We start from the raw sequence: 25873 nt of genomic DNA on the forward strand, positions 1-25873 counted from the left end.
AAGCCTAGACATAAAGGATAAGTAGAAATTTGCCAAAAGAAATGGGGGGAGGTTGGGCAGGAAGCAGTTCCTTTAAGGGCATTGAGGAGCCCAGGGGACTTTAAAGGAGCTGGGAGAGACCTGCATTGCAGAGAGGCACTCTGGCTGCATGCAGAGAATGGGCATAGGTAGTAGGGAGACTGTTTAGTAATTTCAGGACAGCGGTCCAGACTGGGGTGATTGATGGGGGAAGGTGCTGGTTTGCGATGACACCCACTTGACTCACATCTCTGATGTCTAATTTACAAAGGTTGCAGGGGACAAAATCTAAGTCTGTAAGCCACAAGCTCCTAACCTGAGGACACGGTCCTATAAACAGGAAGACAGGACCTTTCAATCACTTTCCAAATCATCTCTCCATCCTGCTGGACATATCTGTAGACTGTCGCCGGCCTAGGAATTGGCAGGGCTTTCTGTTCCAAAATGGGACAGTTCTTGGCAGGAGATGGAAGGCTGGAAACAGAATGGAAACTGGGCTAGCCAGGCACCTTGCATGAAGAGAAAAGAAAAAACGAAACCTGGTACTTTCCCATCTGATCCAGAATATCTGGTCAGAAAATTATTTAAAAGGACAGATAATTCAGAGATATTTGGCTTTGAAATGCCATGCGTTTTTGGCAGTGGATTTACCTTGCCAAATGTTTTTCTAAGGCCTTATTTTGCATTCCCTGAACACAGACCATCTGGGCAGCAGGGGAGATGAGTAGGAGCCCAGGAGGGAATCTGGGTGGGGGGCTGAGGAGGTCCTAATGTTTAAAAATTGGGACTGAGACCACAACTTTTTATCACTCCAGTTGATGAATACTTATCTGTCTACCTGTGTTCTGCCCCAGAGCAGTGAGCTTTTCCTGACCTAACCCTTGCCAATTCACATGGTGATTTGAAAAGCAGCTATCTAGTTCCCAGCACCCGGTGTTTCCTACCCACATCTCTGAACACTTTGAGGGCCACATCCATCCTACAGGGCAGGGGGTGGGAGACGGGCAGCCAGCTGACCCAGGGCTTCACAGCAACCTCAAAATCAAACCATATTTGGAGCACAAGGCAGGCTGTTTACAGATGTTACCATAAAAGACATTTGAAATTATAATCAGTCCTGTTTTACAGAAGAGCTGTAAAGGGGCCAGACCAGAGGCCCCTTTTCCTGTATTCATTAAGATTGCTGCTTCCAGGCAAGTTAAAAGATTAGTTTATCTTCCCTGGCTCAGGCCTACCTAGGACTGGAAAGAGTCACACTTCACTGAAATCACTTAAACAAAGGGTCTCTGCACCAAGTCCCAATTAGGACCTAGAAGAAAAGTCAGGATGGCAGCCACTCCCTACTAAAGAATTCCAAGCATTCCCCTGGTCCTCCCTCTGGAGGGTGCAAAGCCAGGGTAGTGGCCTGGTCCAAGCTAGAATTCACTGGGAATAATTAGTAACAGCCCAAATCTGGAAGTTCAGGGAAACTGGTTTTCCCCCAATCCATTGTAAAATTAAGTGCTAGGGTTGTTTCGTTTTTTTTTCTTTTTGAATTTTTTCAGATTTACTGAGGTATAATTGACACATAAAATTGTTAAATATTTAAAATGCATGCTATGGTTATTTGACACAAGCATACAGTGTGTAAGGATCCCCTAGTTAACACATCCGTCACCTCACATGTGTGTTTGTGAACATTTAAGAGGGCATTTCCTTGTTTCCCAGTTCTTACAAGTCAGCACTGGTTGGTTCACAGGAAATTTCTAACCCTGAAAAGGTGCTCTATGACCCATCTATGCTTTCCAAGTGATGGTATCTTCACTCCAAGGAACCTTGTCCCTAATGAGATGAGCTGCCAAATTCAGGGAACCAGTGTGCATTCCGAAAAACCCAGCATAGGTTTCTTTGACTCGGTTTCCAGAAAAAATTAAGGACGCAGAGTCAGTGCAAGTGCCAGGAGCAGGTCACCTGATATCCACGTCTTCCCTTCCTTTAATGTCTCCTTGATTGGAGGCGGCCAAAAGGGACTTTAGAGGTTCGCCTAAACCTTTAGAACAGATTCTTCACCAACGTTCCAGGTATCAGTCCCATCTTCCACTTAGCTCTCCATTCCCCAGACACACACCTCTCTGAGGTCATCCTCAGCGTGCGGCCGGTAGCGGGAAGGAAGCGTGAGCTAAAGCAACAGGTTCCGCCCACAGCCTGAACTTGGAAGGGGCGCGGGCAAGGCGACTGTAGCAGGGCGGTGGAGGGAGAGGAAGTGGCCGAGGAAGGTGGAAGGGAAATGATGGTGCATGACCACCCAGCACACGTCACTTCGGGCTCCCACAAGGGCTAGTGTCTGTGCGCGTGTGGGAGGAGGGAGGTCCTTCACCGGATCACTCGGGGACTTCCGCGTGGGTTAGCATGCGCCGCGACCGCGCTTTGGGGTACCGGGAGGCTAAGGCAGAATAACGAGCCCCGAAAAGAGGGCTTGAAACGCGCCCAGAAAATCTTTGTGTGTGTGTCTGTGGGTTAACACCCGCCACCCTCCCCAGGGTGCCGCCCCTGTTAATTGGCCAGGTCTGCATCCCTAACGCCCCGAGCCCCTTTCCCTCGGCCTTTTCCCGACCTCTCTGAACCCAAGCCCGCCCGCCTCCCGCCTGAGACTGCAGCCGCGAAAACCGGGAGAACGGACTGCGCCGCGCCCGGCAGCCTCTGGGCATGCTCGGTGGCGGGACCGGCTCCGCCGCCGGGAGGGCGCGTCCTCCCTCCCCCAGGGCGGCGGCGGCGGCGGCGGCGGCGGCGGCGGCGGCAGCGGCGCCTGCAGCTACCGCCGCCGCGCCCGGCCCCGCACACCTTTTGGGGTGGGGAGAGCCACCCTCTCCTGCGAAAGCTGAGAGCGCCCCCCCACCCCGAGCCTTCCAGCGGGCCGAGGAGGGGCCGGTCAGGGAGGCGCGGAGGCGGGAGTGAGACCTCCGAGCTGCCTGCGGTTCCTTAGAAAGTAAAGCTCAGCTGGCGAACCGAGCCGGCTCCCAGCCGCCGGCGGGGGCGGGGCGAGGCGGGGCCGAGTGGGGGGTGGTCTCGGCGCCCGGAACGAGGTGCGAATTCAGTAGCCGCCCACCTTCTTCTCGGTCCCGCCCCCAGGGAATTATAATTCTCTGGGAAAGTGTCTGGTTCTCGGAGAATCCTTGGGGCGGGGTGCAGGGGTGCTCCCGGCGCAAAATGGTTACAACAAAGTCCATGCGCGCCCCGGGGCCCCTCTTATGGAAAGTGTGAGCGCTGGTGTCTGGGCACCCCCTTTGCTAATCTGAGGGTTAGTTACTGGGAGGAAGTATGGTTGTGGGGGGGGGGTCGGTGGGCGAAGGGAAGCCTCAAGCTGGTGCCGGCTCCGTCCCCAGGCCTCCTTCGGGGGTGCACCTCCGACCAGGCAGACGCGGGGCACTGGGCCGGGGTGCTCGCGGCGGGTGGCGGGGGGCCGGAGCAGGCTCGGCCCGGCAGCTCACTCTCTGCCTCCTCCCCCCTAGGATTACCGAGAGGATGGGATGGATCTAGGCAGTGACGCCGGCGGCAGCAGCAGCAGCAGCAGCCGCACCAGTTCGCAGTCCAACTCCACCAAAGTGACCCCTTGCTCCGAGTGCAAATCCTCGTCGTCGCCGGGGGGCAGTCTGGACTTGGTGTCTGCCCTGGAGGACTATGAGGAGCCCTTCCCGGTCTACCAGAAGAAGGTGATTGATGAGTGGGCGCCGGAGGAGGACGGGGAGGAGGAGGAAGAGGAGGACGAGCGCGACGAGCGGGGGTACCGGGATGACCGCTGTCCGGCCCGGGAGCCGGGGGACGTGAGCGCCAGGACCCGCAGCGGCGGCGGCGGGGGCAAGGGCGCCACCACTGCCATGCCGCCCCCCGTGCCCAACGGCAACCTCCACCCGCACGACCCCCAGGACCTCAGGCACAATGGCAACGTGGTGGTGTTGGCCGGCCGGCCCAGCGGTTCTCGGGGCCCCCGCCGGGCTGTCCAGAAGCCCCAGCCCGCGCGGGGCCGACGCGGCGGCCGGGGTCCGGCAACTGGGGTCCTCTGCCTTCAGCCCACGGACGGCGGGACGTGTGTCCCGGAGGAGCCCCCGGTGCCCCCTATGGACTGGGAGGCACTGGAGAAGCATCTGGCTGGACTGCAGTTCCGGGAGCAGGAGGTGCGGAACCAGGGCCAAACCAGGACCAACTCCACCTCCGTAAGTTGGCCGGGGGTGCGTGCCCACGCGCGCACACACGCGTACACACCGCGCGCACAGCCCGCACGCGTCCGCCTGGCTCTCCCACCCGCCTGCGGCCCCATTCATCCTTCCGTGAGGGTAGGGGCCGGGCTTGAGAGCCTGCCTTCTGCTACCCTGGGGTACGGTTGCTCAGTCTGTGAGCTGTCTGGGTTTGCAGGATGGGCGGAGAGGAGGGAGGGGCAGCCAGAGGGCAGCGGAAAGTCGAGTTAGTGGAACCGGCGACTCATTTTAATGGAATTACTTATGGAGACGAGATTGTGAGTCACTTGCCTGAAAATAAATCCGGGGAAATTTTGGCACCGAAGCCAGTGCCCTGCGGGTGATATTTCAAGTGGTAATAGTTGTGGCTTTGTCGACCGTGGTGGGTCTCCCTTCGTTACCACTAACGTTTCGCCCATGTATAGTCTGTCCCTGTGCACACGCTCACATTCGCCTGCCCACACCTCCGGTATGGCAGCAGGGTTTGTTCCGTCTCGCGTTTAAGCAGATGCTCCTGAATTTGAATGGGTGACCGCCCTGCCCTGAGACTGTTCCTTTCTGAAACCCGACCTGTTGTTGACTTGGGGAATGGGGGGCATTGACCTGCTAGGGTGAGAGAGTGGTTGTTGCCTCTGTCGCCTCAGCCTCTCTGGTGAAGCCCTCCTTGTTTTGAGAAGGAGCCACTTGCAGTTCCTTACCGGAGGCCACACTGCCTCAGTTCAGGAAATCCAGAGAGGGAGGGGTGCTGAAGTGGAACAGAGAGAGGGAGAGAAGGAGGGCTGCATCTATAATAAGAAGCTCTGGCAGGTTTGCACTTGTCTCAACATCTTTTTTGCCCCTGAGAGGAGAGCAAATCAATGACTTAAAAGCGTCAGGAATGTAGCTCCGCTATTTATCACTGTTTTGAGATAAAGCAACAGTTGTAATTTGAAATCGTTAATGATGTCCCTAAATGGGGCTGAAGGGCACACGGTTTCAATAAGCCGCTTTCTGTGTGTGGCAGCTGTGTGGCAGTGTGGGAGAATGCTGGCTTGCAGGTGTAATTTTTCTGCTCCAGGGCCCTGGGGCTACTGGAAATTGGGTGCATGCACTTCTGACTTCAGGGGTGAGGACACTAACCACGTTTCACAGAGAAATTGGCATGGTTTCTATCAGAGAGAGCCCTTGGCTGACAGAGCCCACTGGTTAGTGTCCCTTGAGAAACTACCTATTAAATTAACACACTCATTTTAATCCCAGCTGTTTACCATGGCCACTAGCAGACGTGGAATCTTTCCATTACAGCCAATTCTATGTATTATACCTTGCAATGGAAAACATCCTTTTCCCACTTAGTGTCTGAGAAAAATACCTGATTAAGCTCCTTGGACTTAAACAATGACTTGAAGATAAACACATTTCATTTACTATTGCATGATATTAATACATTCCAGGAGAATATAATAATTTATGTACGTGCAAAGTTAGGATTTGATGATGACAACAAACCCCATTATTTAATATTTTTTGTTTAATAACTATTAAACAAAATGTTATTGAGCACCTGTGTACTATGTGCTAAATGCAAGGTCTGATTCTCTGTGCTACAGTTACACATCTGTCCATGTGAGACTTGAATTATGGTGAGGGGAGGTAGGGTACAGACTGACTCCCCTCTAAGAACTTAAAATTTAATAAATTACTTAACACCATCCCTTCCCCCAACACACACACACACACACACACACGCACACGCACACACACACACACACACAGCCTATTACTATGAAGATTTTGTGAATCTTTCCTTCTTGGGCAATCTTTGAAACCAAAGGTGTCTCCTCACCTGTTGAACAATTTGCATTATTTGGGTTCCCTTCCCTCCACCCCAGCCCCCCTGAAAATGTCCCTTCTGGGCATTTCCTCCACAAGCTATGCAGAAAAACCTGAAACCCATTTCTTTAAAGCAAGTATGTGCACAGAAAAAAAGGGGGAGGGGAGAGCCTTTGAGGTTGTTTAATCAATTTTACCATTTTTTGGTTTGTTAATAACAAAATTAATAGCCAGTGTCGGTTTAGAATAGTGTTTTTCATACTGTAAGTTACCCATGAAATCACCTTAACATTTAAAAAAAGAAATGAAATAAAACAGTAAACTTGGTTTTAAAAACTTTTGCTTTGGTTTTATGTAAACACTGGGTCATGATGTAAAATATATTTCTTACTATGGGTCATTGTCATAAAATTCAAAAAACACTGATTTAAATGCTGTTTACTCCTGCCTGGGATAAGTGGGAAAATTTATAACTATGAGGACAGAAACTTGAGAATAACAAAGGAATCATGTAGAGGAGAAAGCCTATCTGGAATAAGTTGTTCAAATCAAACATTTTGCTCCTCTTTAAAATTTTTTTTTAAGTTTATTTATTTATTTGAGAGAGGAGGGAGAGAGAATCCCAAGCAGGCTCCACACCCCCAGCACACTGCCCGATGTGGGGCTTGAACTAACGAACCGTGAGATCATGACCTGAGCCAAAACCAAGAGTCAGACGCTTAACCGACCGAGCCACCCAGGTGCCCCTTTTTGTTCCTCTTTAAAAAGCTCTGTATAAATACATGTAAATGGAATTAATACAGACTACTTGGAGGAAGGATATAAAATGAAAAAGAGGAGTAGGTTCTCCTTTACCTATGAAGAGGACCAAATGAGCTCTTCCCACCTGAGGACTTTGCCCATGGGGTTGCCTCTCCTGGGAATCAAGTGACTTATTCTTTCCCATCATTCCAGACTACTCAGCCCTCACATCCCTGACCACCCTCCCTCCCCCGCCCCCCAAAGTAAAGTAAGACACTCTACCCAGGCACTCCTTGTGTTTTCTTAGTGCTTATCCCTACCTGACATCTTGTTGGATTCCCCTTCATTTTTGGTCTCTTGAGAATCGAGTTGTAGTGTACAGGTCTTGCCTGTCTTTTAATCATTGTAGCCTTGTGCTTGTGATACTGCCCGGGATGCAGTAGGTTCTCAAATACTGAATGAATGAATGAATGAATGAATGGTTTATTAGACCCACACACCCAGACCTAAACCAACCCCCTCATTTTACAGTTTCAAAAATTGAGGCTCATTGAAGTAAGTGATTTGCCTAAGGGCCCACTAAGTAATCTATGAAAGGTTTTCTTCTATCAGACTATGTTTTTTCTCATTTTAATGCTAAAATCAATTTGAAGTAAAAGGGAAGGAAAGAGGCTTCCACCTCCTTAGGTTTCTTAAATGACAAGTCCCCTCTTATGCTTCCCTAGTAAGTATTAAGGACAGAAATAAATTAGGAAATAACCAACATACCATTATTTATGAGTCTCTTCTCACAAACATGGTTTAGTTTTGATTTGTTTTGATGGAATAATGGCTGCAGCAAAACACTCAAAAGGAAGAACTAAGATCTCAAAAATGTGTTGACCATCAGCCTTCCCTAATCTACTGAAAATTTGGAGGCAAATTTAAACCCTAAGGCTGACCTTTCCTTCCTGTAGGATTTAAGCAGTTTATCTCTAGCTTGGTGTCAGCCAAAGAGCATGGGCTTGGATGGTGCCAAGAACTGTCTTTGGGGTCAGAGCTCTGAGGTGCCAGAGGGAGTCCCCCCAAGGAAACGCTTTGGTGACCTTACCTCCTGCTATCCTGCTAGGCAAACTTGCATTGCCTCAGGTGGCCCAGCCTCTTCCTTGATGGCCCAACCCCCAACCTTGATGTTGGAGCCTTGAGGGCAGCAAGGTTTCTTTACTCCACTGTCTTATCCCCAGTAGCTCCCATGGGGAGGGGAGCTGTTCAACCCAACAACCAGAACTACCCCCAGAAGTGCCTCCTCCAGTTGGCCAGCCCCTGCTCATCTGGCTTCTACCTGTTTCTCACAGTCCTGCCTTGGGCTTACATCACCTCAGGTGTGTGGCCCCCATCTAGGGCCACACACAGTAAAGAAGTGAAGAATGATACTGGGGATTGGTGCTTTTGATGTCAGATTTAGAACCAGCTGTGGCAAGTTTAAGGGAGTCCTGCCCCCTTATATTAGTGTTCACCCTAAATTCTCATTTCCCTGCCTACTATGACTGCTGAACTGGCTTGGGCAATCAATCCTAGGGAAACCTGGTTTCCCTCTTTTCAGTGCAGACCCAAGCAGTCAGCTTTCTCTTTCCTCCTGCTTCTCCTGGATCTTTCTTTGTAGCCCTGTCACTCTTCTTGGGGTGGGGGTGCCCATTGCCTCAATGTACTCCTCTTCCTAAACGGAGTATAATTATACCTCTTTTTCTCAATGGTCTTTCTGTGAGGTTTTCTCTCCTCAGGGTCTGAGGTCCTCCAAGTTTAGCCTATTCTGCCTAGAAACTTATCCTCTTTGTTCTCCCTCTTGTCCCATTTTTTTGATTCTTAAAAAAAAAAAAAAAAAACTGTTGAGGTAGAATTGACATACAACCAACTGCACATATTTGAAATGTATAATCTGATGGGTTCATGTGACATGTGTCCACCTGTGAAACTATCACCAAAATCAAGATAATGAACATATCTCTTACCCCAAAAAGTATCCTCCTGCCCCTTTGTAATACTCCCAACCTGTCCTTTGGCAACCACTGGTCTTATTTCTAGCACTGCAGGTTAGTTTGCATTTTCTAAGATGAATGTAAGTAGAATCATATACTATGTACTCAGTTTTTGTCTGCCTTCTTTCACTCAGCATGTAATATTTTATGATTCATCCGTATTATTATATATATCATCAGCTCACTACTTTCTGTTGCTAGGTAGTGTTTCATTTTATGGATATACCCTATTTCCCTGTTGATGGACATTTGAGTTGTTTCTAATTTCCTTGTTATTGTTGTTGTTGTTGTTGAATTTTGAGAGAACCTGTGTGTGAATGGGGGAGGAAAGGAGGAAGAGAAAAAAAATCTTAAGCAAGCTTCACGCTCAGCACAGAGCCCAACTCAGCACTTAATCTCATGACTCTAGGATCATGACCTGAGCGGAAGAGTAGACCACTCAACTGACAAAACCACCCAGGCTCCCCGTTTCTAGTTTCTGTCTATTACTAATGAAAGTGCAGTGAACATTCATTCATAGGAACATATTCTTTCATTTCTGTTGGGTAAATACCTAGGAGTAGAATGATTGGATCATACAGTAAGCAACTTTAGAAGTTGCCTGTTTTCCAAAGAAGCTGCTTCTGTCACCATGATTATTTATGCACTCACTATAACCTTCACTTCCTCTCCCACTGGTTGCTCTGTTCCATCTATGTCTTGGGGACTTACAAAACCTCTCTCTTCAGGTGACTGGGGGGATTGCTTCCCTCTCTTTTACAACAATGAGAGAGTAGGAGGATCACATCTTACACCCAACCAGAATCATTACACCTATTGTTCCAAAACCCATTTTTAAATTAAAGAGTTCTACTTGTAGACCCAACTTGTTTTAATTATGGCTTTATTATTTTTAGTGCCTGTGACAGGTACATTTTCTCATTTAATGAGAAGATAAGAATAATTTTAATCGACATGTTAATTGAAAGCAAATTCTCCTGATGAAGTTTTTTCCAAAGTACTTGAAAATAATGTCTTTTTATTTGTACCATTAACTAGTAGCAAACTTTAAATTACATACATTTCTTCCAGAATGGTAGTAATTACAGGTTGTTTTCAATGTATTATTCTGTAAGAATTATAGCTCAGGTACTCCATCTCTATCAATGACACCACTGAAAGCGCTTGAATGGCTGAGTGGTTTGTTTTCTGTAGTTACTTGGGCTACGTTTAGATTATGTGAATTCCCATTTTTATGGATTGAATCAAGAGGTCTTTATTACTCCTACAAAATATTGTAAAGTTTGTAAGTTTGTAAAGTTTGTAAGTGATTTGGCAGTGCAGGGCATAGCAGTGAAAATATTCTGTGTGGTATGCAGTTATCTCTTATTCCTTGTTCATTGCAGAGCAGTACATCACATTGGTAAACCTTTTTGATTTTTTAATCATAACCAGAAATTACCAGGGCCGATCGTATTCTATGCTTCAACCTTTTACCTTGAGATGTTTAGTGCCATCATTGCCTGTTTTTCTAATTTATGTTGATATTTGTTTAAGAGCTGTAAAAGCTGCTCTATCCATTAGCATGTATTCAAGATTTTAAAGAAATATATGGTTGGATTAAAAAAAAACATAGGTTGCAGGGGCACCAGGGTGGCTCAGTCGGTTGAGTGTCTGACTCTTGCTTTTGGCTCAGGTCATGATCTCATGGTTTATGGATTCGAGCCCTGCAGCGGGCTCTGTGTTGAGCTTGGAGCCTGCTTGGGATTCTTTCTCTCTCGCCCTCTTTTTCTCAGCCCCTCATGCGTGTATGCTCTCTCTGACTCTTTCAAAATAAATAAACTTAAAAAAAAATTAGGTTGCAGGTAAACTACAAGTTCTGGGGCTGTGTGGGTACTTAAACTACCATCACATGGTTCATCCTGTAATGGAACAGCCTTTGAAAGTGTTGTAGGTGGACTAAAGGAAACCTTTGCCTACCAACTAGTTTGCATGTAGTGGTGCATTAAAACACCCTAAGGAAAATTTCCAGGACAGTGCGTATCTGTAAAACAGATGTAGACATTCTCATCACACATTCACTGAGCTCTTTGATCACCTTACCACTGACATCCTGTCACCTTCCTCCATCCATGTCTGGCTCTGCCATGCCTTCAAGTCCAGATCCTGTGCCTGCCATTCCTTATTACTTCACTCAGGAAAGCCCAGTGTGAGCCCTTGGCTTCGGAGCAGGTCCACATGCTGCTGTCCACCGACCTGCCCAGCACTTGCTCCTCCAAGGTCCACTCTGATGCAGGGCCTCACCTCTTTGGGAAACTGCAGCTGATCATCTCAGCCCTGAGCAACCACTCTTCTGAACTTTTTATTCCACTTATATACCACTTTTTCATACTTAGCTTTTTAAAAAAGACTTTCCAGTCTTAAGTGTTGTCATATTCATTATCACATTCCATCCTCATGACACCTCAAATTTGAACAAAGCAGTAATGATTCCTGTTTTAGAGATGATAATACTGAGGCTCAACAAGGTTCAGGGATTTACCTTAAGTCTCAGGCCTTATAAAACTTAGACCGACCTGTCAATTTCTGACTCTGATTCCAGGCTCTTTCAGTGACATTGTCTTATGGTCAATTATCTTTTTGTGGGTATGTCTCTTATCTACCCAAGTGCTAATAATAATAACTCCAGGTCCTTTCTTAAAAGCTTATCTAAACTCTATGACATTTGGATTTAAAAACAGAAATTTGTTTTTACTCCTAGACCTTTACCCCTGAACACATGAATGGTCTTGTTTTCTTACTTTTGAAATTCAGTCCCAAGAACTTTAACAAAAAAGGCTTTTGTAAATTCTTGTCTTAGCAGCTTTATGTTCCTTGAGCTGTTAGGTGGGACAGATGATACTTTATGCTGTCAGTGACTGGGAGATTATTTTGCATACAATTTTAGTAGAAATTCAAGTGTCAATCATGAAATTGAACATTTTTAATAGAAAAGTAATAGGATTTTAAAGATAGAAAGGATCCTAGAGGTCTTCTCATCAAACCCTCATCATTTTTAAAGGCAGAAACAGGTCTATGGAGATTAAACATCTTCACCCAACTTCATGCAACATCCTCAGCTCAGGCCTGACCGAGTCTGGAAGTAGATTCTACTTTTTAGCGCTTGATCAAAAGTTTTTATTTTACTGTTCGTTTCTCTTTTTCTTTTTTTAAACCAACATTTTCAGGCAATCAAAATTGCTTCCTTCTATGCAGACTTCGGTTCATCACTGTGTGTATCTCTACCAACAAAACAGTGCTTTTCCTGGGTGGACAGTATTTTCCATTACTGCTCCTTTTTCTGTCTGTCCGGCCTCCTTTCCGCCACTGGGCAGCACAGTCCTTCCCTCTCTTTGGGCCAGTGGATGACTGGCACTTGAGAACTTTGCAAGGAGCCACCTGAGTTCTAGGAGGCAGAGAAGGGAGCAACTAGGGTTCAGGCTCACCCTTCTGTAGGTCACTTCTTTGTGCAAAGTCCTTCCATTGACTGTCAGACCATGAGGCAGAGCCCGGGTTCAAAAAGATAGGAGAGAGAAGATCTCTATGCAGCTCACCTGCAAGTAGAAATAGACTTTTAAGTGAATAGTTGATTATAAGCCCCCACAGGAGAAGATAATAAAATCAAGAAAAATCTAGAAAGCTAAGCATTTGTGGAGTTAAGTAGCAGCCCGTGAAAGAGTCTCCATTAGGAAGGACATCAGGCTTCGTCAGAATGTGGGTGAGAATAAGGAATAGAAAAATGGACGTCAGGACAGGGAGACGTGTTTGGGTTTTTATGTTCCCTGTATGATATTTCTCAGTTTCCCATGTAAATTTGTAGAACCATGCCATCACAAATTCTTCTTGTCAGGTTCAGGACACTTGTAATAACCATTGTCCTTCACTTAACCAAGCCTCATCAAATCTGTTAGCACCCTCATTGTTTCAGCTGCTTTTGGTTTGTTTCTTTGCTTCGTTTTGGTTTTGGCTACTACTTCACTGTTGTGATGTTATTTTCCTCATATATTTGTTACATACTTAGGTCGAGCATGTTCTATCACCAATCTTTATCACTTGTCTTTCTCGGTTTTCATTCCTACACGTGCTTAAACTAATTTTATTCTCCCCACCTGACCTCTTTTTTTTTAACGTTTGTGTCATCTTAGGTTATTCCCATTTTCCCCTACTTTGGTGGTATTTTCTCCAGAAGGTATATATAACTCAAAAGATGATGGTTTAGGCTAGGAAATACTCAAGTGATAGGAATGAACTCAACCAGTGTTTGTTCAGCTCCAGGTTGATGGCTTTTTAAAAGTACTTGTGAAATATTTTTTTTTAGTTGTGTGTAACTGATATGAAGTCATATGAAAGCAAAGCTTACCGGAAGCAAAAGAGTTACCAGTTTTCTTCCATCTAGTCTTGTATATCAGATTTCCTGATAAATCCAGATTTCCTGATACAGTGGCAATTATCCTGCACATTCTACTGATACTCCTGAACCTCCACCCAAACATTTAATACTTATTTGTAATTGAATGACCTTTCTGGTATATCCGTCATCAGCAATATCATGTTCATCTTTTTTCTTCTTTTATTTCCTTCCATTTCTCAAAGTTACTCCTCAGTATTTACACTTCTTGAAAGTGATTGTGGATCTTTCTTCCTTGGGATATTAGCATAGTATATATGTTTTTAAAAAGCTTCAATTTTTATGGTTTACAAGAAGCCATGCATTAGTCAGCAGCTGATTTCTGCAAATTTATCAATTCAAGAGGGTAGGGTTTTATTGCCCATGTCTTAATAGAGATGATTGATCCTTCAGAACTCTTTCTTGTAGAAATGAATGTCTGGGTTATTCACAGAGTTGGTTTTTTGTTTTGTTTTTTTTTTTTTTTGGTACAAAATATTACAAAAACCTGTCAAGAAAATGTGTGGGTTGGGCTTTTCTAGTGTTGCTCCACTTGCCCAGGTGGATGAGGCTGGTTCTCAGAGTGCTTGACAAAAGGCAGAGTAGAGCATGGTCTCTTCAGGCTCACGGCCAAGCCTCCAGGCAGCAGATTGCCTGTCAGCACCTCCCTGAGCACAGGAGAGCTGATCTGACGTGTTTTTGTCCCCTGATCTGGCATGTTGTTGTCCCCTTAGCGATGCACACCCGTTGCTTTCTCCTCTTGGGTCCCCTTCCCACCACCCCCCCCCCCACTGTGATCCTCAGCCTGCCTCTGTGTCCTTTCATTCGTGTGCATGTCACCTGTCTGTAGAGAACCAGTTCAAAGTCTGTATGAAAGTGGCTCATCTAGGACTGAGCACCTCTGATGACCAGGGCTCCTGGCCAGATGCCCCCATGGACCACCTGGTAATGAGGAGACAAGAGCGGGCACTCTCCCTGGCCTGCTGGCTGTGACCAGGGTCCCTTCACTCACTAATAGGTTGTAGGCATGCTCAGAACAAAACAACAGGTAAGTCATGGCAACTACTAAACTAATGTAATTTGATTCTGCTTCCTTCTGGGTTTGCCATATATGGAAAGAATTTTCCTGTCTAAAAAAGTTTAAAGGGAATGAGGTAATTTCCTCATAATTCCTAAGATCTCCAGTAGTGTTATAAATTTAGATTTGAGGTTAGATCATTAAAAAATAAAAACAGAACGAGAAAAGCTGCTGTGTTACAAAATGCTGGGGTATTTTTAATGTCAAGTCCAGCAGCATGATAGCTTGTACCCCCTTTTCGCCATGCAAAGAAAGAGTAGTGTTAAACTTATTTCCAAAATAAGAAGGGCCTGGACCTCTGGGAACCTGCACAGTGTCTTCTTAGAAAAGAACTTAAAGGCTAATCTCCACTCCTATAAAAATAACATGTTTTCAAATAGTTTCAAAACCAATTTAGCCTTCTGTTTTTCTCCTCATGGTACCAGTAGCTAAAAATTATACCACTTATGAAAATTGCAGACAATTTTTTTTTTCTTTGTGCAATCTTACATAATTTTTTGGTCCATTTTGACCTGGTCTGACATTTTATTATGAGCAACTGCATCTTAAGTGCTCTATCCTTTTTATTTCCACTCTAAAATTGGTAAGGAGTAAGAGAGAAGACCATTGGGATTTTATTTTTGAATACTTAAATTATGTAACCAGTGATCTCCCGTTAGGGTTGTTACCCAGCCTACAGTGGCCCCACAGCCTGACCCAAATAGCCCTTAAAGTCAGATCTTGTTCTAGAAGAACAACTTGAAGCCGCAGTAATTGTAAAGCTTTTTGAATACCTGCTCTACTCTGGTATGTGGTTTCAATATTAGATTTATTTTTCTTGTGTTTCATATAGAAACACTCAACAAAGCAAATGTACAGCTGTGGTGTGTGTGCTAACATATGAGTAAGACCCCTACAGAAATTCCAGTGTGCTGGTGGCCAAGTTAGAACTCTGTGTTACTAATAAACAATCACACTGGGAATCCAAATATTAGAGCTGGGAGACATTCCATGGCAAGGATGCAAAACCCATATGCTTCCAGAGGCCATGTAGGTAACTAATGAGGGCAGTGGGTCAGGGGGGAACAGGACTGAGGTGAACTGGAGGGTGTGTTCTTCCACACTGGCTGATTTGCTGCCATGCCAGAATGTAGTCTCAGCATTCTGACATAACAGGAGAAGCCCAAGACCAAGGTTTTATGAGAAATATCTTGAATATGAAATGTTGGTGTGTAACTTAAAAAAAAAAACCACATAATTTTGTAGGGCTAACAAACATATCAGCTCTTCAAAATATGGCCTCTGGGCTACCAGCTTCCCACCTCACACCAAACCCAACCTTTCCATTTCATAGATGAAAAAACAGAGACCCAGAGAGGTTACATGACTTTTCCTGAAGTGGGGGATGAGGTGGGCGAGGTAGGGGTGGCTTGCTAAGAGGTCTGGTGAGATACTAGAAATGAGAGATGCCAGGAAGGAAAACTCATGAAGTGTTCTGATTTAAGAACACTTAAATTTAAGAACACTGATTATATTTAAAATAATTTGGAACAATAACATCCAGAGGGGGAAAAAAGTAAGAGATAACATGTACACCTTGTTCTATTTTACCTAATTCTTACACACATCCCATAACTTAGAATTTACTTTTCTCTTTCATCTTCAAAGCAGTTCAAAAACTGAGTTTTTATTTGGATTCTGGGAAATGTACCATGATTCATTTTTCATTATTTATGAATAATGAAAAGGGAGGAACACTTTAAGAACAAGTTACCTTAAACAATGACGCGCATGCGCGCACACATACACACACACACACACACACACACACACACACACACTGCAGGATATGTGGCCTCAGTTCTTTTATCTGCTGGAAACTCCTCTGAGACCATTTAATTCAAGGGATGGTGGTAGGGGTAAGTTTTAATAAAATTTCTTATTATATGGAATGTAATGAAACTTCAATATTGCTGAATCATATTTAGATTTTATTTAATTCCAGCTGCTACTACATAATATACTGTTGAAAGTATAGAGGTTTGGAAGTTTGTTTGTTTGTTCGTTTTCCTCTTTAGAGCTACTGGCTCTAAGTACAAAGTCATTACAGATTTCAAACAAATGAGAGAAGTTTGGGGTCTTGATTCACTTCCCTTAGGAAAAATAGGAAGCACTGTTCATTTAGCTTTTTAAAAATGACTTTTTATTTTGGAATAACTTTAGATTTACAGAAAAGTTACAAAGATACTACAGAAAGTTCATGAACATCCTTCCCCAGCTCCTCCTGATGTTGACACCTCCTAGAACTGTGGCACATTTCTCAAAACTAAGAAATGAACATTGGCACCGTATTATTACCTAAACTACAGGCCTTATTTGGATTTATACTAGCTTTTACAATTTAAAAGGTATTACAACTAGTCAACAATGGTAATAAGTAATATATCCTCGAAGGCTGTGGCTTGAGAGAGGGGAGAGTTGGGTCCCCCCATAGTCTCCTGTACCTCCCTGCAAAGTCATCCCAAGCGAACATGAAACCGAAGCAAATATTCCACTGTGTGTTTGCTTTTTGTAAATCCATTTTTTAAATGTTTATTTTATTTATTTTTGAGAGAGAGAGAGTGTGTGTGTGTGAGTGCACAAGCAGAGGAGGTCTGCAGAGAGAGACTGGGGACAGAGGATCTGAAGCGCGTTTGGTGCTGACAGCACAGAGCCCGATGTGGGGCTCAAACTCACAAACTGTGAGATCACGACCTGAGCGGAAGGTTGATCATTTAACCAACCAAGCCACCCAGGTGCCCCTGTAAATGCATTTTGAAGACAAGTCTAGCCCCTCTTCCAACCAGGTCCCCTTCCTCAGTCCCTCCTATGTGGAGACTACTGCTGCCTGGTGGGGAAAGCGTGTGCAGTGACGCAGACACGCAGGGCAGGGAAAGAGAGGAACACATGCATACCTGTGGAGGGTACAGCTCTAATCAGGAAGGCAGGCATGAGGAGCTGTGTTGGGAGTTTCCCAACGTGGCATAAACTGCATACTTGCCCATCGTCTACTTTCCTGTGGCCCATAAACAGCCACAAGTTGTCACTGTCCTTAGGAATATTATTTGGCTCCCCGACATCCACATTTTTTGTTTGTTGTTTGTTCTTTAGGAAGCAGCTTTTCGGTTTGGGGGTTTGCTTCTTTAAAGTCAAGCTTCGAAAATAAATAAATAAATAAATAAATAAATAAATAAATAAATAAATAAATAAAGTTTCTGGTGGAATTGTGAAGGCTCTGTGGGCGGCATGAAAGTTCAGGCAGAAAGGAATAAGTTACAGTTGACTAGAAACAGCTATAAGTGACCTGGGGGACAAATGCCACTCAAGATGTGAAATGAGTGACAAGTCATGGAAACCAATTTGGGAGGTTTCACAGATTAGAAATAACTATGAAAGGGGTTTGAGACTCCTGCAGAAGTGGAAAAAGAAAAGAAATGGACATATCATGATGTTCAGTATTTGTTGACTGAATCATCAGAATTTTAAAAACTAAACTAGTAATGGGCACACCCATAGTTTTGTCAGCAGTAGGATGTCCCCGTGATTCCGTGATTTCTCATGAAGAGGGTTTCCTGGTTAGTCATTCTCTGCCTTTGGTGGCCTGGCTTGGCTGAGAGGCTCAGTGATTTCCTCTTAGGCTTGTTTAAATTTCCCAGAATTCTTTTACTAATTACATGTTCAATGTATTGTGGATTATGATACTACTAAGTAAATGTTTCTCTCAGCAAAACCCATAAAATCACATTGGAAACAGTGCTCTCTAGACCACAATGTTTTGAATAGATTCTTCAGAGTATATACTCTCTTGAAATTCATTAGATGCTGTGCTGGAGGATAGGCTATTTTGGCATCACCGACCCCTGTGTTCTTGGGTTCCTGCCCCCATCGTGGATGTTCGTGGGCTTTGTGACCAGCATGAGTTACCCTTCCTAATAGGGCCCGGGTTCCTTTTAGGGAGTTATCCCTTCCCTGCTGTGTGTGATTTTGGTGGAAGGGTAATTGCCAGTGGCTGACTCATGTTCTGGAAACCTCAGTTGCAGATTCTCCCTCCCCTGGCGCTGCTGCAGGTGGAAGAGCCCCTCTGGGACTTCGGGTCTAGAGCACTCATGGCAAGACCGTTAGGAGCAGCCAGAGGGCCTTGCAGCAACGACTGCCAAACCCTTCCCATGAGGGACCATGTCCTGCTTCTGCTAACCAGCCTTCCCAGCCTGCCTTGCTCTCTGTGTTTCCAGCTGCTACTCCAGGGCCCACCTCCTGTTGAGTCTGTGAGTTTAGGTTGGCCAGTGTTGGCTTTATTGCTTTCCAGTCAGGAACCCTAGCTGATAACAGCAAACGGTCTCTTGACTTATGACTCATGTTCATATATGATATCTGTAGGCCCAATACCACTAAGTAGAAGTCTTTAAGGTTTTTGAGTCTTAAACGGAATCATTGAATACCAAAGGTGGAATAGACCTTAGAGCTCATCTGGCCCAGTCCTCTTCATTTTACAGATGAGGAAATAAGCACACAGAGCAGGAGAGACTTTGGACTTGTCGTAAACAGAACATCGACATCCTACACAGAGACCTCATAGCTCGTCTGCCCAGGGCATCTTGTCCATACACCCTCATTCTACTTCCCTGCCCTGTGACTCATGGTACCCATTTAGGGGGTGACTGGGCAGATCTAAGGGTGACCTCAGCAGTCTTGGAAAGGATCAAAGCTAATTGGATCATATAGGGTTCAACCTACGGCTGGTGATGCAAATACCCAGAATTAAACACTGGGCTGAAACATCAATTGCAGTTGCAGGCGTTACCCCAGTGCCCTGTGATGCCAGTCCAGACGTGTGCTCATGATGCAGCTGAGACTTTAATGGGGAGTGGTTATCAGCTGGCTCTGGAATCACATGGTCCTGGCCCAGAATAGTAGTCGTAGCCTCCTTATAATTATTGGGATAAAAACAACTAGTATGATACAAATCTTGTGTAATTTTTTTAATGTGAATTAAAGACTGTCTTCTAACCATTTTTGTTTGGTAGAAACTATGCTCTTGTGTGATCTGAGAGTAGCAAGTCTCTGAGTTTTGAAGGAGTAAAGTCTCTGAGTTCATTTAGGAGTACAAGCTAGATTTTAAAATTACTTATGTGAAGATTTTCACAAAGCATAGGCCGCAAAATAATGTCTGCCAAGCCTTTCCTTTTTTTTTTTTTTTTAAGTTTATTTATTTTGAGAGAGAGAGAGACAGAGAGAGCAAGCGGGGGAGGGACAGAGAGAGAGAAAGAGAATCTCAAGCAGGCTCTGCGCTGTCAACCTGGGACTTGATCCCACAAACCAGGAAATCACGACCTGAGCCAAAACCAAGAGTTGGACACTCAACCGACTGAGCCACCCAGGCACCCCTGCCAAGTCTTTTCTTAATATATGCCATTATTTTTTCTTCATGGCTTTATTCACTCAGTAAATATATATATTGAATGCCTACTATGTGTTAGGTATGGAGGATAAGGGTGAGCAGACGCTCACATGGAGCCGTCATGTCAGGGCGATTCTCGCCCTCATGGAGCTTAAGAGGTTGACGTAAATCCCATCAGCACACACGTGTGCCAGGTGCTGCCGAAGAGCGTAATGATGCTGTGAGGACTGAAGAGACGCGGGTTAAACCTGCGTTCGTGATGATAACAATAGCTATTACTTACGGGGTGCCAGCTATGGGCAGGTACTGAGCTGGCTGCTTTTCATTTATTGTGCCTAATGCTCACAGTGAGGCAGGTACTCCCACAGTATAGACCAGGAAACTGCGGCTCACAGAGCTGGGGCAGGTCTTGCTGGCTCCAAGGGCATGTGCTACTTTCAGTTAGTAAAACTGCTACACCAGATTCTTGGGATTTAGCCTTTCTGCCATTCATCACATGATAACTGCTTGTCTTTGCTAATGGCCATGGCCACATCCAAACATCTGTAATCTCTGGATATACAATATCTGCTTGTACCCATATGCTGCTATTTGAGAACTCTTCATCAGTGAAAACTTTTAATTAATTAAATAAAAATTCTTTTGAACATAAATGCATGGCTTTATGTTTCTTCCCTTTGCTTTCCCACCAATACCCCTTTGCTTGCTTCTAATAAATCTGTCTAGTCCATTAAGACCAGTCAAAAACTTGCCCTATATGTCGGTTTGAAGGAGTCTTAATGCTCCTCTGGTTGAGCAGAGGTCCTGAGAGATAAAATGATGCATTCCTGCTCTCTTGACACCTAGTCCTAAGCTAGCTGCTCCTCATAAATTGTTTTACATACAGAACAGGACTGTGGGTCACCAGGTTACAGGCAACCGTGAACAGTGGGGCATGCCTCAGAGTCCTTCCCATCTGGTGGGCAACACACCCAGAAAGTCCTGGGGCCACATTCAGATATAGTGTCATCTGTGGCCGTCTAACAAAAGAAACTGACATCTGAAGGACCAGGAAGGGAGACAAGGTCAGGTAAGATGTAGTAGAAGGGGTTCGGGCTACAGTAGAGCCCAGTGCCTTCCAGGATTTTTTTCTTGCCCATTCATGTACTTACTTACTTAACAGCCATGTATTCAGTAGCTGTATGATGCTGGACCCTAGGGAGATGAGATGGCTCTGAGCTCTGCCCAAGTGGCATGTTTATTTTGGTGAGGGAGATGGACATTAAACAACTTTCTCGGGTAGTTACTTACTGAGGTAAGTGCTATGAAGGGTGGTCTGGGAGACTGGAAGCCTCTCACTCAGCCACCTGCAGAGGCAGCTGCAGGAGGACAGCTGACCCCGACCTGGAGAGGAGGGAGCCCAGTGCCAGGTGGGATGGCCTTGCCCCAGGTAGCTGCCTCTCGGGGCTGGGCTGTGGGTGAGGGCTGGGAAGGAGCTTGGAAAGGTTTGTGGAAATGGAGTCAGGACTAGCCTGAGGAAAATCACTCTCTTTCCTAATAAACACACCCCAGGCATCGGAGTCTGCACCTCATCTATGGCACTTGTCACCACTACTCCTAAAAGCCATCTTTTGTACAATAAAATAACTGTGCAATCTTCCTGTAGTAAACTCAAAGTATTTTTTTTATGTTGCGAAGAGTTTAATGATAGGCACAAGGCTTGAAATGCCCTTTCGTTGTACCCAGAGAATTAGGGGTACCGTGGGTACCCTTTTAGGAAATTAAGTGGGAAGAAGCTATTCGAATTGAGTAGTGAATTAATGTTAAACTTCTCAGGCTCCAGGAACTTCTTGAGTGTTTTGGTTGAAAGGAGCTGGCATATTTGTGGGGTATCCTGATATGGTCTACTGGGTGCTGTGGGCTGGGAATATGTTAAAACAAAGCTCCAGCCTTTTTCCTGATGAGCCACTTGTGATTTACCTGAAGCTGTAGGCACACTGACCTGAGATGGGGCAGAGATGTTGAAATGCCAGATGCTGACAGGATTGGGGGCCGAGAGTCAGGCATTCTAACTAACAGTCAGCCATGTGAGCTGAGTCTTGGGTCTTCCTTTCAGAAGCCTCTTTGCAGGCAGGTGCAGGGAGGTTAGGGAAACCCCTTCCTCCTTTTCCCCTTCATCAGTGCAGGACCAATGAATTGTAGGAGCTGAGGTAAAGGTGAATTCTCTCTCTCTTCTACCCACCCACAGTGAAAAACTGTTGAATGTCAAATACAGTTTGCAACTTTAAAGTGAAATGTTTCCTGCCACATGTCATCCAGTTGAGCAAGCCCACACCTGTTCAGCCTGGTCGCTGGTTAGTAGAAGGAATGAAAGAGAACTGTGTGCCTTTGAGCTAAGGCATTTTAAATACTTATTACTCTGATTCACCTTCGCTGCCATTTTCCTTTTATCTTAACACCGTAAGTAATGCATGAGCCTTCCCTACGGAACATTGCAGATCTCGTTTAAATGGTAAAAACGTCTCCAGCTCAGGTGATCAGCTTGTTAGAACAGCCATTTGCTACATGAGAAACATGAAACGTTTTTGTCTGGTTGGAGCTTACAGATTCCCTGTAACGTGGGTGGCACCCATCAGTTTCTATTACTATTTTCCTTTAACCCCTGGCTTCTGTTCCTTTAGTTATCCTTTAGAATGGCATCGTGCTGGGTCTAGGAAATTATTTACAAATCTCTATCAAAAAAACCCCCAAAAACTGTGGGACGCCTGGGTGGCTCGGTCGGTTGAGTGTACGACTTCAGCTCAGGTCATGATCTCACAGTCCATGAGTTTGACCCCCACATCGGGCTCTGTGCTGACAGCTCAGAGCCTGGAGCCTGCTTCAGATTCTGTGTCTCCCTCTCTCTCTGCCCTTCCCCAACTAATGCTCTGTCTCTATTAAAAAATGAATAAACATTAAAAAAATGATAATAAAAACAACAACAACAAAACTGAAGGTTTTAACAGTAAGTAAAAGTCCGAAGAAACCTGATTTTTCTTCTTAGTATGGTTGCTTTTTACTTTGTGACCTGGAGACTGAACTAAAGCTAAGAGGTTATGAACTAGACAGGTCTTGCCTGGTTTTTCTCTAACACCCTTCTCCATCAAAGAAAAGGTTGTAGAGTGAACCCAAAGCTTTGTAAAAACTTTAAAAAATAATCACAATTATGTATGATTCATTTTATACACCTATTAATGGCAATACACTTAAAATGCCATAGCGGAACAATTGTGCAACTCCTCAATTTGATAGCTTTTCTGAAAAGCGTAACCCTGCTTCTGTAAATGTAATGAAAGCTTTTTTCATATTAAAGGCATGTATTGGGAGATGGAATGTTTCCTTCTCCCTACATAACTGCAGGGCGATTAAATATTGACTAAGAGCCCGGAGTTGACAGCCAGCGGCCTCACCCTGGTAAATGCTGATGTGTGCGGCTGAATGTAAATACAGAGCCATCCCCGCGGGGCCATGGTTTTTTTCTTGAGAAGTGGGGAGCCTGCAAGTTGTGAGTGATGCACGAGGTGTCGAATTTGAGTGCTACTGTAGAAGAGTGTAAGTTGAAACAAGTGATTCTTTGAAAAACAACCCAACTCTGTCAAAAGAAAAATATATTTTCCCGATCAATCTGAATAAAGAGGATGTTAGTCAGAAGTCGTAACAAAACACCCAGGGTACCACTGCTTGCAGAAACAAAAGAGCTGTCTGTCACTGGAACCGCTTATTCTTTCACGGACAATGATTACTTGGTTATATGAAACAAACTGGTTGAAATCATCAGATTTATTTTCGTGATGTTCATTTGATTGGGAACTTGTTCAATACATCGTCTATATTTTCGTTGTAGGTGCGGTTTACTTTTTTGTTGTGTTTCAAACAGTTTGAACATTTAAAAGACATAATTAGTTGTTTCTGCCTGGGGGGAGGGGCTTGCAAAATGAGATGTTTTGCTTATTTTCTACAAGGAAATAGCTTTCATTTCATTTTGTCCTGTTAATAAGGTTCATTACAGATCTAATTATTTTTACTCTGAGACTTTTACACTTTGCAGCAAATACCTAGAATTTGTTTCAAAGTAACTCCCATCTGAGTTGAATGTAGGGTGGGAGTCTCTAAACCTTTGTGTGTTGAGCTGTCTTATAAACTCTAGAAGTTGCCGAGGCACCTTCCTCCAACTTTCAAGTGCCTGTTTAACCCATGCATGTGCACACAGACCTGGCTCAGGCCTGTAAGCCTGTCTGTGGAGGCTAAATGATTGTCAGCCTGCCCCAGGCCCTGCCCCAGAGCCTGCGCCTTGCTGAGAGTTTAGGGAGATAAATGGATACATTGTGAAATGAGGAATCCGGTTCCTCAAATTCTAAGCTTTTTTTTTTTAGGTGAAGGGAGCAAATCCAACAAGGTAATTCTTAGTGTTTTTTCCTCCAGGAGAATACCTTTGTAGTTTAACTACTTTCATAGATTCAATCTCAGGACTGACTACTTTGTTGAAAAGACATCTGTTGGCCCTCAGTCCTCCTTTCTGCCTGCCTCTGCTTACCTTTCGACCAGCTCCCCTCACTCAGCCTGAGTCAGTCCACTAGTGCTAAAAATCTGGCATAGTTTCAAAGAAACTTGACTTGGGCTTCAGTAGGCGGGGGATGGAGAAGGTTAGCTGAAGAATGTTTACTTTTTCTGCTTTCGTGGGGCAGTTGAATGACCATCCCAGACTTTTCAAATAGTCTAATCAAGATGACTCTTGACCCTCAGAAACAATACCCTCAGCCTGCAGCCTAAGCTTTTAGCCTTTGTTCTTAGTGACCCCTGCTGAAGTGGAGGGGAGTGTCCTTGTCCATGAGTTCTGTTCCCATCACTCAGAAAAGTACATTCTTTAGGTTAATAGATTGAGGCAAACACTAAAATCGACAGTATTTGAGACTAAGTTTTCGATTGCACTCTTTCCAGAAAAACAGTATACAATAAAAATCTACTCTAAAATCATGCTCTAGATACAAGGCATAACAGAAATTATAGGATGCAGTCACTGTGCCCAGGCCACTTAAAACAGTGGGTCCTGTGGATAGAGCAGAATCTTAAGAATGGCCTGCTGAGTGCCGAGCATTCTTTCACTTGTAAGAAATTAAACTCAGAAACACTAACCACAATTCCTGAATGTGATTTCCTGTTGGTTCATCTATACACTCTAGAAGATTCCTGAGGAGAGGTTTATTGCTCACAGCAATTTAGTGGAGGTATCCTTAAGATTGACTGTTTTCCGAGAGCCCCCTCACAGGGCCGAATTATCCACTTCCTTTTTTCAGTAGGTTTACCACAGTTCATACATTTATCAAAAATATAGAGAGCCTTACTATGTTCTAGGCACTATACTACTGGAAAAAACAGAATCCTAGTTCTAATGTACACATACATTAAACCTGTATTAGGGTTTTCCAGAGAAAAAAGAAACAAAACCAATAGGTGAGTGTGTGTGTGTGTGTGTGTGTGTGTGTGTGAGGGAGAGAGAGAGAGAGAGAGATTTATGTTAAAGAATTGGCTCTTTTCAGGACTGACAAGTCTCAAATGTACACAGCAGGCTGGCAGGCTGGAAATTTCAATAAGAGTTGATGCGGCAGTCTTGAGACCAAAGTCCATCTGGAGACAAGAGTTCCTTTTTCAGGGGACCTCAATCTTTTCCTTTAAGGCCTTCAGTTGATTGGGTGAAGCCCACCCACACTGTGAAGGGTAATCTGCTTTACTCCAAGTCTATGAATTTAAGTGTGTATCACATCTAAAAACAAATACCTCCACAGAGACATCTAGAGCTTATTAAAACAGAATGCTGGCCTTCACCCCCTTGACTCAGGAGATCTGGGGTTATGCCCAAGAATTTGCAGTTCTCACAAGTCCCAGGTGATTCTGATGCTGCTGATCCAAGGACCACACTTTGAGAATCGCTGATCTATGTAATCCAGGATCTTTCCCTTAGCCTCATGGCTCAGATACAGATTTGGTGATCATAAGAAAGGTAGTTTTATTTTTCAGAGATGTACTCAAGTAAATCAAGATTACCACACTGATGTGTAAAAAAATATCAGTGTAAATTTGTTGATTTATAATAAGAATTAAAACCACCTCTGTGAGCAGAATAATCCTATCAGCTTGGGAGGGGTAGTCCCTCCTAGTGCA

The 25873-nt window shown here is 44.6% G+C and overlaps 1 protein-coding gene across 4 annotated transcripts in view; it reads left to right on the forward strand.

Annotated features, from left to right (window-relative positions):
* Positions 1–3512: 3512 nt before the first annotated feature.
* The window catches only part of SCHIP1 (schwannomin interacting protein 1), a 121344-nt gene continuing 98983 nt past the window's right edge, over positions 3513–25873 (forward strand). For 2 of the 4 annotated variants that reach the window (XM_047099508.1, XM_047099509.1), the window contains exon 1: positions 3525–4208. In XM_047099508.1, the coding sequence (XP_046955464.1) occupies positions 3525–4208 (684 nt within the window). Of the gene's footprint in view, positions 4209–25873 lie in introns of all 4 variants that reach the window. The other 2 variants (XM_047099510.1, XM_047099513.1) reach the window with 2 other exon arrangements.

This window comes from Lynx rufus, unplaced genomic scaffold (genome assembly GCF_022079265.1).
Source record: "Lynx rufus isolate CCGP_SWC_20201006 ecotype Redwood Valley unplaced genomic scaffold, mLynRuf1.p SCAF_5, whole genome shotgun sequence".
NCBI lineage: Eukaryota > Metazoa > Chordata > Mammalia > Carnivora > Felidae > Lynx > Lynx rufus.